The 17059-nt window shown below is 39.1% G+C and overlaps 1 protein-coding gene across 4 annotated transcripts in view; it reads right to left on the reverse strand.

The window, feature by feature from the left end:
* Nucleotides 1-14582: 14582 nt before the first annotated feature.
* The window catches only part of CCT6B (chaperonin containing TCP1 subunit 6B), a 28296-nt gene continuing 25819 nt past the window's right edge, over nt 14583-17059 (reverse strand). For 3 of the 4 annotated variants that reach the window (XM_077749894.1, XM_077749893.1, XM_077749891.1), the window contains 2 exons: nt 15276-15348; nt 14583-14767 (listed from right to left, as the gene is read on the reverse strand). In XM_077749894.1, coding sequence (XP_077606020.1) covers nt 14695-14767; nt 15276-15348 — 146 coding nt within the window. In that variant the 3' untranslated portion in view covers nt 14583-14694. The remainder of the gene's footprint in view (nt 14768-15275; nt 15349-17059) is intronic. The other variant, XM_077749892.1, reaches the window with a different exon arrangement.

The following is a 17059-nucleotide window of genomic DNA, read 5'->3' on the forward strand; positions in this document are numbered from 1 at the left end:
ATAAACTCTAGTAGATGAACTGGCCACATACCAGGTAGCAGGAAGATTTTTAATTTCCCATTCAACACCTCCTCTGTCTCCAAGTCCCAAGTTGCCAGGCTCTTTCAGGACTCCAGGAAGAAAATCCCCAAACTCATTCTCATGCAAACTTGACAATGTGCTCTTCTGTTAGGACACCTTGTGTTTATTAATTCCTTGGAGTTTCTAGCTACCAGATAATGTTGTTTGGGAACACAGTTCTTCCTCTAATACTATGTTAAATCAAAGAGGTTGGTGGGGGCATCTGGATGGTTCAGTCAGTTAAGCGTCCCACTCTCAATTTTGGCTCAAGTCATAATCTCCTGGTTCATAGGTTTAAGCCCTGCAGCAGGCTCTGAGCAGCCTGCTTTGGACTCCCTCCCTTTCCCTCTCTCTCTGTTCCTCCCCCACTTACATTCTCTCCCTCTCAAAATAAATAAAACTTGAAAAAAAAAAGATGTGAGTGGACATCTTTGGTTAAGGAAGTTTCCTTCTACTCTAAGTTTATTGAGCTGTATCATGAAATTTGTTAACGATTTTCCTTATGTGTGTATATCAAGATAATTGTATGGGTTTTGTCCTTAATTACATTAATATGGTATATTATATTAATTGATTTTTTAATGTAAAAACTTTTCATTCCTGGAATAATCCCACTTGGTCATACTGCATAAACGTCTTTTTTATATGATACTGGATTCGGCTTGCAAATATTTGAGGATTTTTGCTCAGATATTGTTCCATAGTTTTCTTGTGACTATCAGGAACATTGTTGTGTTGGGGGCCCCCAAGACCGCCCTCAGGTTTACTGACTCACTCGGAAGACTCAAAGGACTCAGCATATAGTCATACTCATGGTTATAATTACAGAAAAAGAACACAAAGCAAAATCAGCAAAGGCACATGGGACTAAGTCCAAAAGAAGTCAAGTGCAAGTTTTCCAAGGCCCTCCCTCACTGGAGTCGGTCAGGACACTCTTAACTCTCCCAGCAATAAAACTGTGACGCATGGACTTTGCCAACCAGGGAAGGACATCAGAGACTCTGTGACCAGGGTTTTTACTGAAGGCTGGTCACGTGGGTGCTCTACGCCTGAGATGAACCCAAGCTCCAGACTCCCAAAAGGAAAGCAAATGTTCAGCATAAACCATATTGTTGACAACTCAGCATAAGCAGTGAGCCACTCTTACCAGTTACGGTGGTGGGAACACCCCATATCCAAGCTACCAGATGCCAACTAGGAACCAACCTTAGAAGCAGGCCTTTCAAAGGAGTCAGGCCTGCTAGGTTAGCTCTTTTCTTCACACCTGCATTTAATTTTTTAATGTTTATTTATATTTGAGAGAGACAGAGATAGAGAGATACAGAGAGACAGAGCGTAAGCAGGGGAGGGGCAGAGAGAGAGGGAGACACAGAATCCCAAGCAGGGTCTGGCCTCTGATCTGTCAGCACAGAGCCTGACACAAGGCTCGAACTCATGAACAGTGAGATCATGACCTGAGCCGAAGTCGAACGTTTAACCAACTGAGCAACCCAGGAGCCCCCCTGGGTTTTTGTTTAAAATGCAGGTGTGCAGAGGGGTGTCTGGGTGGCTCAGTTGGTTAAGCGTTCAACTTTAGCTCAGGTCATGATCTCACTGTTCATGAGTTCGAGCCTTGTGTCAGGCTCTGTGCTGACAGATCAGAGGCTGGACCCTGCTTGGGATTCTGTGTCTCCCTCTCTCTCTGACCTTCCCCAGCTCATGCTCTGTCTCTTTGTCTCTCTCTCAAGAATAAATAGACATTTTTAAAAAACAACTTAAAATACCCAGAAAACAGATCATGCTTAATACAAAAGAAGTAAATGCTGATGTTGGAATTTTAGCCACAGGAGGTAGAAAAGTTTAAGTGTCAGAACATTGTTGGTGCCCTGAGACCACACGCTTTCAGCTTATCCACATGTGTGTGTAAGATCAAGCCTGCATCTCGAGAAAGTTAAATTTGGAGCAACAGAAAAGAACTCCCCACCCATGTCACACAGTGCTTAGGCAGAAATATTTACCCTACGTTGTAGGGAAAATGGCTTCACAAGCCTTATAGCCTTTCAGCAGTATTATGTACCACCCCTCACCTCCAAAAAAAACTATGCAAGTTTCATAAGTCATAGTCTAGGGTAGAGACTGTCAGCATGTTAAATGGGGAAACAGAAAAGAAAACACTCATTTGACACACCCCTTTGGCATATTCTCAGGAATCCAACCTGCCTCCAAGGCACCATGATCCTGGTCCCACAGTCAAAGCAATGTTGACACTTCTTGAGCTCCAACAGCTAACAGCTTGCAGGTTACTGTCACTAGTTGATTTTACTCTAGTCATGTAACCAACTATGCCCCAACACTTCTCTTATGCATATCATTGATAGTAATTAAGTTAATAATAGCTAAAGAGCTGTTAAATACAAACTATGGACCAAGAACTGTGTGATGCATTTTATAATTTTATACATACTAACTTATGCCCACAGCAATCCTGTAAGATAGGTACAGTACTGTCCCCCTTTTATAGATGAGAACATTTTGGTTAATTAACTGCCGCCAGGTAACACAGCCAACAGATGATCGAGACAGAATAGGACCCCACACATTCTGGTTCCAGAGCCAGCATTCTCAACAGTCAGCACAACCCCGCTCTACAAAGACAACTCCATGACAGAGGGAGTCTCCAACGCTGTCCTTCTGACAGGATAGCCCATCACATTCTCTGAGCCAGACTGGGGGTGAAGGAGAAAAGGGTACTTCCTGAGGCTGAAGTTTAGTGAAGACAAAAAAGCAGGTGATACAAACGATATACAAGTGGGTAGATTCCTGAACAGTTAAAGTTTCCCTCAGTGGTACCATCTTCCCGAAGACATCTGGAAATACAGGGGCATTCTTGGTTGTCACAAGGAATGGGGGTGTACTGCCTGAGTGCCAGGAATGTGGAACATCGACAACAGATAGATCAGTCAAGCACAATGAATGGTGGTTCCCATATGGCAACAGCACCCCCCACTAACAAACACTGCATACAGCTCCAGGGCTAGAGAAGAAAGAGGCAACAGGAAAGATCCTTTTAAGCTCACTGCTTTCACAGCCTTACCCCTATGCATCTTGAGCTTTTGTGAAGCACCTGCCAGGCAAGCATATGGCCGAACCTGTTCTTCAACCTCTGCATCTAGATTTATCTCCTGCCTGGGCAGGAGCCAGACTTAGGCCCACAGGCTATTTGTCCAACAAGACACTTGGCTCTATACTGGCCCAGGGAATGAGCAGACACAGGGCTATGCCAGCTGACTCTGGGGCAAAGCAACTGAGAAATGTTAAGAACGTCTCAGAAGGAAGGAAACTGCAGTCATTGCTCATTATGACTGTCATCAGCTCAGTTCTGTACTATCAAGAGCACAGAGATGGCAAACCTGGTCACGGGAAAACCATTCTTACCATCTGTAGGCTCTGGGGAAATATCAGCATCCTGGTACTTCTCTTCTATCTCTATCCTCAGACATAAAGCCCCCTCAGTAAAGGCTCCAACTCAGATACCCAAGTCTCCTTTTTAAAGAAAGGCTAATATGAAACACCTAAAGAGCAGTGTAGTCAAGAATCCATAATCAAGTCTATGTTGTAAGGCAATCTTTAGAAATAGCTTAGTAGTGGGGTGCCTGGGTGGCACAGTTGGTTAAGTGTCCAACTTCAGCTCCGGTCATGATCTCACAGTCCATGGGTTCAAGTCCCATGCCAGGCTCTGTGCTGACAGCTCAGAGCCTGGAGCTTGGCTCGGATTCCATGTCTCCCTCTCTCTGCCCCATTCGCTCTCTCAAAAATGAATGAACATTAAAAAAAATTTTTTTTAAAGAAAACAATAGCTTAGCAGCATCTGTTTGTTTTTCACTAAAGTACTGAATCCCTGATCTTCTAAATTCTAAAACACAGATCTTCCAGTTTCCCATTCCTGTCCCTTTCCTGTATAGCCTAAACATCTGGCCAGGAAAAGTATGATTGAAGATTAACTCTAATTCATGAGGCACTTGATTTCCTCGTTGATAAGCTTAAAGACCTTAATCTACACTAGTATAAGGAAAGCAAGTCTATTTACAGAGTCACCAGGGATGTCCTTAATGACTGTATCCCTGTTCCCCTAGATCTCTTTGACAATTATATAGGCAGCTGTAAAGGAAGAGTGAATGGATTGTTACAAGGCCTTAATACTTAGAGATATTAAACTGAATTATGTTCAAGAGCCAAAGCCCTGGGATGGCAGTGGTATTGTGGGAGGTTGGGAGGGTAGTAATGTATGACTATCAGACAGGATCAAAACATAAAGCAATAGTGATGGCACCAATAAAGTGATCCCAAAGAAAGAGTTATTGTTATGGAATGGACTGTAAAAAAAAAAAAAAAAAAGATAGGTAAGAAACTGTTAGGAGAATGGCAGATGGGGGATAACTATTTTTGGTTTGTGATACTTAAACTGAAACTGAGAGGTTTATGAAACAAACTTGGGATAAAGTCTTTTTTTTTTTTAAAGGGAATTGTTACAAATTTTCACATACTTAAAATATGGCTAGTCTACAAAAGACAGAAAATTTGTCAAGCAGTTTGCATTAAAACAGGATAGGTCTGGCAGCTATAGGACATAGATTTAGCTGATGTGGACAACCTCCCCTCAACTCATAAACACAGAAAAATGCCAGATAAAATGCAGCATATTTGAAACTATACGACACATTATGATATACTATTTTATACTCATTAGGATGGCGATTATAAAAAAAAATAAATAAATAACAGGGGCACCTGGGTGGCTCAGTCAGTTAAGTGTCTAGCTCGCAGTTTTGGCTCAGGTCACGATCTCACAATTTGTGGGCTCGAGCCCCATGTTGGGCTCCACGCTGACAGTGAGGAGCCTACTTGGGATTCTCTTTCCCTCCCTCTACCCTCTCCTTCTCTCTCTCAAAATTAACAAACTTTTTAAAAACAACAGAAAAGAACAAATGTTGGCAAGGATGTAGAGAAATTGGAACCCTTGTGCACTGCTGGTAGTTATGTAAAATATATGTTGATGGCTCAAAAATTTAAACACAGGTTATCACATGATCCAATAATTCCACTTCTGGGAAGTGGGTATATATCCCAAAAACTGAAACCAGGGACATGAATAGATATTTATATACATGTGTTCATAGCCATTATTCACAACAGCCAAAAGGAAGAAGCAACCCAAGTGCCCTTCAACAGAGGAGTAGATACATGAAATGTGGTGTACCCATACGATGGAACATTATTCAGTGTTAAAAAGGAAGGAAATCCCAACATTTGCCATAACAAAGATAAATCTTACAGTCATTATGCTAAGTGAAATAAGCCGATTACAGAAGGACAAATATGATATGATTCTATTCATATGAGGGACTTAGAGTAGTCAAACTCACAGAAACAGAAAGTAGAATGGTGGTTGCCAGAGGTTGGGGACAGAAGATAATAGATGACCCATGGGTAAAACGGTTCAGTTTCAAAAGAAAAAAGTTCTGGAGATCGATGGTGGTAATGGCTGCACATCAATATGAATGAACTTAATGCCACTGAACCGTACACTTTAAGTGATTAAAATAGTAAATTTTATGTTATGTATATTTTACACAATTTAAATAAACAGTAGCAGACAACAAGCAAACAAACAAAAAATAAAAACTATACTGAACTTGAAGAGAGGTATATTTTCCTCATGAGAAAACCCACACAGAGTGATAAACTCTAAAGGTGAATAGTAGATAGAAGCCCAGGAAAATATAAAATTAGACATAAGATCCAATCCAGGTATCAAGTTTTGATGCCCACACAGGAACACAGCCATCTTTGAAGAATGGAGTTGATACCAGGCCCCTAAGTGAAAGAAGAGCCTCAGAAAGACCACCTCTCTGTGATGCTAGGCAAACTCTCCCCACCTTACTGCCACGCAAAGCAGCAAAGGGAACTTGCTCTGCTCAGGGCTCCTACAAGAAGTTGAAGCCCAAAGTCTGCACCGTGCTCAGGTGCAGATGAAGATTTTATGCCACCTGACAGGGCACCTGGCTGGCTGAGTCAGTAGAGCCTGTGACTCTCAATCTCGGGGGTGTGAGTTCAAGCCCCACATTGGCCATATACCTTACTTAAAAAAAAAAAACTTTATGCTACCTGAGTTTAAAAAAAAAAAGGTAAAAGTGGGTTCCCATGCACTATAAACCGGTGATGGGAACACAAACTGATACAACTCCTACTGAGGGGAATTTGGCAATATTACTGAAATTACAAAGTATATACAATAGCAGAAAACAATGAAATAATATTTTCAAAGTGCTGAGAGAAAATAATAGCTAACTTAGAATTCTCTAAATTACCATTCAGTGGTCGGGGGACAGTTTACAAAAATCTCTTGAGGGAAGGAAAACTGAGGGTATCACTACCAGACTCACATGACAAGGACTAAGGATATATGCATCAGTAAGAAAGAAAATTAGCCCAGATGGAAAAAGATAGTTGCAAGAAAGAATAGTGAACAAAGAAATGAATAAGCATATGGAAATTATAAACAATAGCTGGCCATATAAATCAATTATTATTATTATGACCCACTTAGGGGATTTAAAAAATAAGATGAAACTAAAATAATAAATAAGAATATACGTAAAACAAGAGGAGATGACTAAATTTAAAATGTTTTTAGGAGTTTACATTGATAGGGAGGAGCCAAAAGTCAGTAATTATATTAAGTATGCAAGTTAAAATTTTTAAAGTAATAATAAGATATATAATTTCCAAACTAGCAGAGGGAAAAGAGGGGGAATAAACTATACACTTGTATCAATCCAATAGAAGTAAAAGAAGAAAAGCATAAACAAAGAGAGGTAAGCATAAAGTAGCAAAATTATATGGAAGAAATGAATCCAATATATACATAATCATAAAAAATTAACTTGCCAGTTAAAAAACAGTGTCAGAGGGGCGCCTGGGTGGCTTAGTCGGTTAAGCATCCTACTTTCGCTTAGGTCATGATCTCGCGGTTCGTGGTTCGAGCCCTGCGTCGGGCTCTGTGCTGACTGCCAGCTCGGAGCCTGGAGCCTATTTCAGAGTCTGTGTCTCCCTCTCTCTCTGACCCTCCCCTGCTCACGCTGTCTCTCTCTCTCTCTCTCTCTCTCCTAGAAATAAATAAAAATATTAAAAAAAAAAAAAACAAAAACAAAAAATTAGTGTCAGAGGAGCACCTGGGTGGCTCAGTCAGTTAAACACCTGACTCTTGATTTTGGCTCAGGTCATGCTCTCACAGTTGAGTTCAAGCCCCGTGTCAGGCTCTGCACTAACAGTGTGGAGCCTGCTTGGGATTCTCTCTCTCTCTCTCTCTCTGCTCCTCTCTCACTTGCACTTTCTAGCATCTCTAGAGTAATACAAAACAAGATAAGACTTCAAAGGAAAAAGCATCAACTTATAGAGGATTTCTATAAAAATATAAAATATCAGAACAGACTCAAAAGAAAATAAAACACTTAAGACCTATAACAATGAAGAAGACTGAAGCAGTAGTCAAAACTCTAACCCTCCCATTTAAAAACTAGCCTGAGACCAAATTGTCCAGAAAGAGAGAACTCTCCATTTTAATTACTCAACTATTCCAAAGAAAAGAGTAAGAGAAATAACTCCCAACTCATTTTATGAGGCTAATATGTCATTTATACAAAAATAAGACAACAGATGGCCCCCAGCTTACAATGGTTCAATTTACAATTTTTTGACTTTACAATGCTGCAAAAGCATGTTTAAGGTATGCTAGGCTAAGCTATATGGTGTTTGGTAGGTTAGGTACATCAAATGCATTTTTAAACTTAGGGTATTTTCTTTTCTTTTTCTTTTTCTTATTTATTTTGAGAGAGGGAGCGAGACAATCCCAAGCAGGCTCCCCAATGTCAGCCCAAAGCCCAGCCCGGGGCTCAAACCACGAACCATGAGATCATGACCCAAGCTGAAACCGACAGTAGGCCACTTAACTGATTGAGCCACCCAGGGGCCCCTCAATTTATGATATTTTCAACTTATGATGAGTTTATCAGGATTTAATTACATCATAAACAAAGGAGGGGTTGTAGTGAACAAGTAGAACCAATACTGCTTATGAACATATGCAAAAATTTAAATAGATATTAGCATCAAGTGCAGCAATGTACAAAAAGTTAGTACAAAATTTCATTGAATCCAAAATGTCACTGACTGTAAGATACTTCATTACTTTAAATACTAAGAAAGAAAATTTGCTGTCATTCAACCATTACATAATGCTTTCTTATCACTCAGACATTTTATTCCATACTTAACTGAAGAAGCTTTTTTTAGACTCACATAGGTTTTGTCATCTATCATTTTCATGCATTCATAACAAGGAAAACATAAGCAAAAAATAAAAAAGGTAAGCTCTCCATATTTAGAATCTAACTCCTCTAAATCACTTTTCGACTCAAGAGTCTTAGATATTCATTTTTGCAATCAAGAGGTAGTGGGGTACATTTCATTGAAGATTACCATTCTTTCTGGAATTTTCTTCTAAGTCACTGGCACACACTCTCAAAGTTTTGATGCTGAAAGTTTCTTTAACATTCCAGAAGATAACAATGAAGGTTTGCAATCAATAATAAAGACTCAATATTTCTTCCTCAAGTGATTCTTAAATGGTTGCTTATTAAAACACTAAGGAATTACAGGTGACCAAGATCAAACTAAAGCAATTAGAAGATGCCATTGACTGTGAAATATATTCTAATGACAAAATGTGAAAATCTGCATCTCAGAATCAACAAATGTGGTGTACAATCAAACAGGGTTTATCTCAGGAATACAAGAATAGTTTAACATTAGAAAACCTATTAAAGTAGGTCACCACATGTAACAGAAGAAAAAACTTCAATGTATGCAGAAAGCGTTTGATAAAATTCAATAAGCATAACTTTTATTAAAGACCTCTTAGCAAAACAGAAATAGGAAAAGACTTAAACCTATTCAGCTAGCTACCTATCAACATTCCACAGCAAAAACAAAACAAAACTAGTAAGATAGTAGAAACATCCCCTCTAAAGGCACGAACAAAATATAGGTGACTGCTATCACTGCTTCCATTTAATATTATAACATAATAAGGTCTTAGAAAGCTCAGTGCAACAGAAAAAAAGCAGAGTTAGTACAAGGACTAGATTAAAGAACTGTTATTATCAACCTAAATAATCCAAAATAATCTACAGAAAAACTACTGCACTAATAAGGGTTTGGCAAGGTTGTGGAATATAAAAGCCAATATATAAAACTCCATAAAGGGCCAATAGTACAGTTACAAACCACTAAAAAGTACAATTTTTTAAACATCCTATTCATAATAGCTTCCAAAACAAGACATATAGGAATAAATCTAACCAAAGATACATTTTTATATGGAAAATCTAAAGTTTTATTAAAAATAAAACATTTACTATAGTAAAAACAATTGAAGCACTTAGTAAGATACAAATGAAGTGATATTAAATATTTATGAAAGGGAGGTATGTGTATATATATATATTCTACATTCATTTCTACCTGAAATAACCTTTAAAATAATTGGAGTTCTAATCAAAACACATAACTCAACAAACTGATCCTAAAATTCACATAAAAGAAGCGGGGTGATAGGCATGGAGGAGGGCACTTGTTGGGATGAGCACTGGGTGTTATATGGAAACCAACTTGACAATAAACTATAAAAAATTTTTTCATATAAAAGAAGGAAAAGATGAGATCAAGGAATAGCCAACACAATTTTGAAGAAAATAAAGAAGGGGTTGGGGGACCATCCTACCACATATCAAGACTTTTTATAAAGTTTTAAGAATTAAAACAATATTATATACCAATATTGTTTTATAACAATCTACCAGACCAAGGGAACAAAATATTTAAGACAGAACCAAACACAAATTTAAAAATTTGATCAATCCATGGGGCGCCTGGGTAGCTCAGTCGGTTAAGCGTCCAACTTCGGCTCAGGTCATGATCTCATGGTATGTGGGTTTGAGCCCCACATCAGGCTCTGTGCTGACAGCCAGCTCAGAGCCTGAAGCCTGTTTCAGATTCTGTATCTCCCTCTCTCTCTGACCCTCCCCTGCTCACGCTGTCTCTCTCTCTCTCAGAAATAAATAAAAAATATTTTTTAAAAATTGGTCAATCCAAGGGAATACAATGTATGATAGAGGTGTTATCATAAATCAGCCAGTCTGAAAATACTTGGCTGGCAATGTGGGGGAAAATATTAGATCCACAACACATACTGTACATGAAAATAAATTCCAGATGAATTAAAGGCTTAAAAATGATAAAATCTGAAAACTCATAAAATATAAGAAAATATCTTTGGGGCGCCTGGGTGGCTTTGTCGGTTAAGCGTCCGACTTTCGCTTAGGTCATGATCTCGTGGTTCGTGGGTTCGAGCCCCGCGTCGGGCTCTGTGCTGACTGCCAGCTCAGAGCCTGGAGCCTGTTTCAGTCTGTGACTCCCTCTCTCTCTGACCCTCCCCTGCTCACGCTGTCTCTCTCTCCTAGAAATAAATAAAACATTAAAAAAAAATAAAAAAAATCTTTATTGCTGAAGTAGAGAAGAATTTCTTGTAGAGGCACAAAAAAATTAGTATATAAAAATATGTGTATCAAATTATTCTGTGTACTTTGCAAAGATGAGAAGGCCTCAATCTGGGAGAAAATATTGTGAAATAAAGATAGACAGACAGAGATAGAAAGATCTGAAAGACAAATCCGATGAAAAAAATGGGCAACAATGTGAATAGGCAATTTTATAGAACTAAAAATGGCCAATATATTTATGAAAAATGTTCAATTACACTAGTAATCAAGACAATTGCTAGTAAGATAAGAAATAATTTTATACTCTTCAACAGGGCAAGAATTAAAACTTTAAAAATACCAAGACTTGGTAAGGTTATAAGGGGATGGAACTATTATACATTGCAGGGGAGAATGTAAAGTGGTATAATCACTTAGTAAATATAAAGATGAGGAACACTAAACCCAAGCCATTCCATTTCTAGGTATAATCTCTAGGAATACTCTCATATATGTGCCCAAGGAGACATGTACACAGAAACTCAATGCTGCGATGTTTAAGATGATGTAAAATTAGAAATAACCAAAAGGTCCATTGATGGATAAGTACTTTAGAGTATAGAAAATACACTCGAATACTTGAAAACAGCTAAAATGAATGGATAAATGGCAAAACCATGTCAAGTAGAGATTGTATAAAACAAAAGTATATCGGGGCGCCTGGGTGGCTTAGTCGGTTAAGCGTCTCACTTTTGTTTAGGTCATGATCTCACGGTTCATGGGTTAGAGCCCTGCGTCGGGCTCTGTGCTGACTGCCAGCTCGGAGCCTGGAGCCTATTTCAGGGTCTGTGTCTCCCTCTCTCTCTGACCCTCCCCTGCTCATGCTGTCTCTCTCTCTCTCTCCAAGAAATAAATAAAAATATTAAAAAGAAAAAAAAAGTATACCATTTTATACACTTTTAATACCCAAAAAGAAAAATTTTGCATTGCTACAGTCATATGCATACATATAAAAAGGGTGTTTTTTAAAGTGCATGAGGATGACACATATCAAAGATCAAAGACCGCCTCTCGGCAGTCTTTTTCTAGGGAGAAAGAGTGGGAAAAGCAAACGATGGGGTGTGGGTGTGAAAGTCGCAATTTAACAGCATCTGCACTTTATTTCTTTAAAGAAAATCTGGAGCAAACAGGACAAAACGTTACTATTTGTTAAAGCTAGGTAGAGGATACAAAGGTGCTTATCATATTTTTTCAGTCTTTTTGATATATTTGAAATATTTCATAATTTAAACATTTTACACAGAAAAGAAAAGGTCTGGCAGTATACATTATATACACATCTTAAAAGGCCTATCCTATAAAACAAGGATAGAAGCTAAAAGAGGAGATGTTTGTTTTTAATGGGGAAAGAACTGAAAACACAATCACAGAATAGCCATACAATGAAATGTCATGTTAACCACAAAAAAATTATATAGATCAGAAGCATGGCTATTCACTTAGAAAGATGTTGACAACATACCAAGTCAGGGGAAAAAGGGGTATAAAAGTATAGGTTTTATTTCCTTTTTAAAAATATTTATTTTTGCTGAGAACAAACTGAGGGCTGAGGCATGGTGGGGGAGAGAGGAAGGGAGGTGATGGGCATGGAGGAGGGTACTTTTTGAGATGAGCACTGGGTGTTATATGTAAACCAACTTGACAATCTATTTAAGGAAAAAATATTTTATTTATTTTTGAAAGAGAGAGAGAGAGAAGGAGAGGGGCAGAGAGAGAAGGGAGACAGAATCCAAAGAGGGTTCTACACTAACAGCACAGAGCCCAATGTGGGGCTTGAGCCCATGATCCTGAGATCATGACCTGAGCCAAAGTCAGACACTTAACCAACTGAGTCACCCAGTGCCCTTAAAGTATAGGTTTTCAACTAAGGCAGGAAATGGTTAAACAAACCATTCCTAAATGCACTAACAGGCCCAAGTCCCACTAACACACCTGCCATATTTTAATCTCTTACCAAGTTGTATCCATGGAAAGAAATGAACTACAAGCAACCTAGTGATAATAAAAAATAAAATAGATTAATTCCAGTGTTTCAAACAAGAAAGCTATTGCTATAATACTGAAACAGAACAGCTGCATTCAAAGCCAAAAACAATTATTTCCCAATGTTGGTGCCAACAATTTCCACCTTTGCAGATGATACCTGTTCTATTTAACCACCCAGTGAGAGAGCTGGCACAGAAGCATATGTTGCTGATCATATATACCAAAGCCAGGTAAAATATAATATACTATAATCAAAATAAACTGTCATGTATCAAAGAAACCCAAGCTATACTCACAAAGTGATGTCATATTTATAAGAGGAACAAGTAGCAGCACGGAGTTACTGAAGGACTTTCAAGAGAGAATAAAATATTGTCCTGTTATAGTTATACCTTCTGATAAACTGGAAATTGACTTGGGTACGAGAAAACCTGTGCTCCATATTTTGTTCACTAAAAGTTGTCAGAAGATCTAAGAATCATGGATTCTGTTTTATGAAAAATGTAGTAGCCTATGAAAGGGAAACTGTTTCCTTTACTTACAACACTTCTTTTTTATTTTTTTTATTTTTTAATGTTTTATTTCTGAGAGAGAGAGCATGAGCAGAGGAGGGTCAGAGAGAGAGAAGCAGGCTCCAGGCTCTGAGCTAGCTGTCAGCACAGAGTCCGACGCGGGGCTCGAACCCATGAACCGTGAGATCATGACCTGAGTCAAAGTCATACGCTTAACCAACTAAGCCACCCAGGTGCCCCAACTTACAACACTTCTGACTCCAAATGTGTGTGGGGTTTTCAGACACCAGTCAATTCTCCAACATTCCAGATACCAAGTGGATATTCTACAAACAATTCTGACACCTACTACCTGGAGTTGGTGCAGACTCCACAGACCAAGGACTCACTCCCACAAGACTGACCCCCACTTCAGACACCAATTGCAAGTAATGGGTATCCATGTTACTCACACTTCTGTCCAAGTGGGCTACAAATCAGGTCATCACATGATGACCTTCTCATGTTCGATAATTTGCTACAGCAGCTCACCGAACTCACTTAAATCCAGCAGCTTATTATAAAGGATATTCTAAAAGATATAAATGAACAACCTAATGAAGAGGTACATGGTGTGCAGTCAGAAGGTTCCCAGACACAGGAATTTCTGTCCCCAGGAGAGTTGGAGTGCACCGAATCTCCTGGCACATGGATGTGTTCACCAACCTGGAAGCTCTCTGAACCCCAACGTTTAGAAACTTTTACGAAGGCTTCATCACACAGGTATGACCTATGTAACCTATGGCATGACCTATGACCTAGTAACTCAATCTCCAGCCCTTCTACCTGCCCCAGAGGTAGAGGGGTAGAGTGGGAGGTGTGTGGGAGAGGCTGAAGGTTCTAACCCTCCCACCACAAGGTTGGTCCCTCTGTCACCCAACTGCCTTCCTAAAGGGCCCATCAAGAGTCACTTATTAGCATACAAAAAGACACTCATTAATTCCAGAGATTCCAATGGTGTTAGAAGCTCTCCAGGCTGGAAGTGGAGCCTAAGCCAAATACTATAACAACAACAACGACAACAAAAACCTCCTATCACCCATGTTCCTCAGGAAATTACAAAAGGTTTTTTAAAAGCTCTTAAGCCAGGAACTGAGGATGAAGACCAAATATATACCTTTATTATTTCATATATATTTCTTATTTAAGTAATTTCTACCCCCAATGTAGAGCTCAAATTCACAACCCCAAGATCAAGAGTCACATGCTCTTCTGACTAAGCCAGCCAAGTGCCCCAGACATTAGAACTCTTAAAGAAAACTATTTCCATTATTATTCCTTTACTGTGAAAATATTTCTTGTATTCTTTACACCTTGATGAAGTATTATTGAGACTGCTAAGACCAACAAACATAAACTGCATTTATTGTGCAAAACTTGAAAATGGTTCAGTACACAATGGTAGTTGGGTATGAGGTGTACTAAATCTCAGCTTCCAGAAGAGTTGATTTTGAACTCAGTCACCCTTTAAGAGAAGACATACCAGCTCTCATAATTTCATCAACCAGGAGAATGTTGGTGGCGATCAGTGTGCTGAGGAAAAAGATTACAGGGTGAGTAGAGCCTACCAACCCAGTCCTATCTTTTCCCCCAGCAAACCTCAGCTACTAAAAGTACTTTGTTCATCAGTGATGTTGGTGTGAGATCTTATGAGACAAAGCTATCATAAATACAAACATCACCTCTTATAATTTCAACTCCTTTGCTGATAAAGTGAAAGTTTCATTTTCTATTCAAGCAAAACTGAACTCATTTTTGGCACATCGTTTGCCTTTTCCCACTATGCATGTGGTACTACTTTAGTCAATTTCCCTCTTTCCCTTCCCTCTCAAATGAACAATAAGATAAACATTTCTTATATCTCACACGACTAGAATAAAAATGGAAAAGGGACTGAAAAACAACAGAAGCTAGCGTTAATAACTGGATACCACACCTTTTCATACATGTAACCATTTTACCACTATAAAGTGGTTATAAGAAACAAGTTTTAATGTTTTTATGTCCCTAAAAGTCTTTCTTTTTATTAATATGAATTTACCATGAGTGAAGAAGTTGTTTTTTCACACAATAATTATCCCAAATTCCTTCATCTGCTGCTAACATTGGCTCACCTGCAAAGTAAAAACAATTTTAACTCTACAGTCTTGACATAGTCTGTTACTATTGGTTATATATTCTAATAGTACTTTATGTACCACCAAAACTACTACTGTCCAGGTCACAGTGAGCTCCATGGTATCAAATCAAATCCAGTGGCCAGTTCTCAGGCCTCAACTATCAGCAACGTTTAACATAGCCTCCTGACTACTCTTTCTCACTTGCCTCCCAGGCCACCAGGTTCAGCCTGATTTTTTTCTTTTTGAATTAGTGGCTCCTTTTCTGTTGACATTCCTGGTTTTTCCTCTTCTTCCTGAGCACTTAATTTTGGAATACCCAAAAGCTCTGCCTTGGATTCTTTCCTTCTCTTTCTACACTCACTTCCTAGGTGATCTCATCTAATCTTGATTTAAACCATATGCACTCTGGCAAGTCTCAAGTTTTTATCTTCAACCCAGACCTCTTTCTTTTTTTTTCTTAAGTTTTTCTTTTAATGTTTTATTTATTTTTGAAAGAGAGAGAGAGAGAGAGAGAGTGTGTGTGTGTGTGTGTGTGTGCAAGCAGGGGAGTGGCAGAGAGAGGGAGACACAGAATCTGAAGCAGGCTCTGGGCTCCTGGCGGTCAGCACAGAGCCCAAGGTGGGGCCTGAACTCATGAACCATGAGATCTTGACCTGAGCAGAAGTCAGTGCTTAACCAACTGAGCCACCCACGTGCCCCCAACCCAGACCTCTATTTCACTTGAAAGTCTACAGACACTTCAAACTTAACTTTGCCAAAACTCAGTACTGACCTCACCCAACACAACTTGCTGCACCCACAGTTTTTCGATGCGGTTAATGCAGTTCCAAGCTTCCAGCTGTTCAGTGGACTCCCCGCCACAGAACCACCACAGTGATCCTTTTAAACATAATTAGGCCATGTCTCCCCTCTACTAAAAATTGCTCCCTATTTCACTACAGTCAAAATCAAAGTCCTTGGACTGGCCCACATGCTCCTGCATGATCTATTAATTCTCTCATCTCCTTTCTCCTTCTCAAACACTTCAAACACTGGCTTTTCCACCAGCCGTTCCCTCTCCCTAGGATACTCTTTCCCCAGTTCCCCAACATGGCAACTTCCTCACTTTCTTTGATTTCTTCCTGTAGACATATTCTATATTAGGCCTACCCTAACCACCCTCTCTTTTGAAATTGCAAACCCCAGGGCACCTGGGTGGCTCAGTCGGTTGAGTGTCTGACTTTGGCTCAGGTCATGATCTCATGGTTCATAGGAGCTCCACATCGGGCTCCGTGCTGACAGCTCAGAGCCTGGAACCTGTCTTTGGATTCTGTGTTTCCCTCTTTCTCTGACCCTCCCCTGCTCATACTGTCTCTCTCTCAAAAATAAATAAAACATTTAAAAAAATTAAATTGCAAACCCCTCCCCACCCTTTCATGCCAGCATTCACAGTCATCCTTATATGGTGCTTTTCTTTTTTTCATAGAATGTATTTCTTCTTAAATGCTAAGGGAACTTACTTATTAAGGCTATTATTTACTGCCTAGCCTACCCTGCTACAACTTAAACTTATAAGGGCAGGGATTTTTGTCTCTTTTCTTCTGTGTGAATCTCAAAAGTCAAATAATAAGCACTCAAAAACAATTTCTTCAAAGAACAAATATTTTCTTTTAAAAGTTCAAAAGTAAATTAAGGGCACCCAAAATTTAAATACTGAAGTCATCCA

The sequence above is a fragment of the Crocuta crocuta genome, unplaced genomic scaffold (genome assembly GCF_008692635.1).
Source record: "Crocuta crocuta isolate KB4526 unplaced genomic scaffold, BGI_CrCroc_1.0 scaffold149, whole genome shotgun sequence".
NCBI lineage: Eukaryota > Metazoa > Chordata > Mammalia > Carnivora > Hyaenidae > Crocuta > Crocuta crocuta.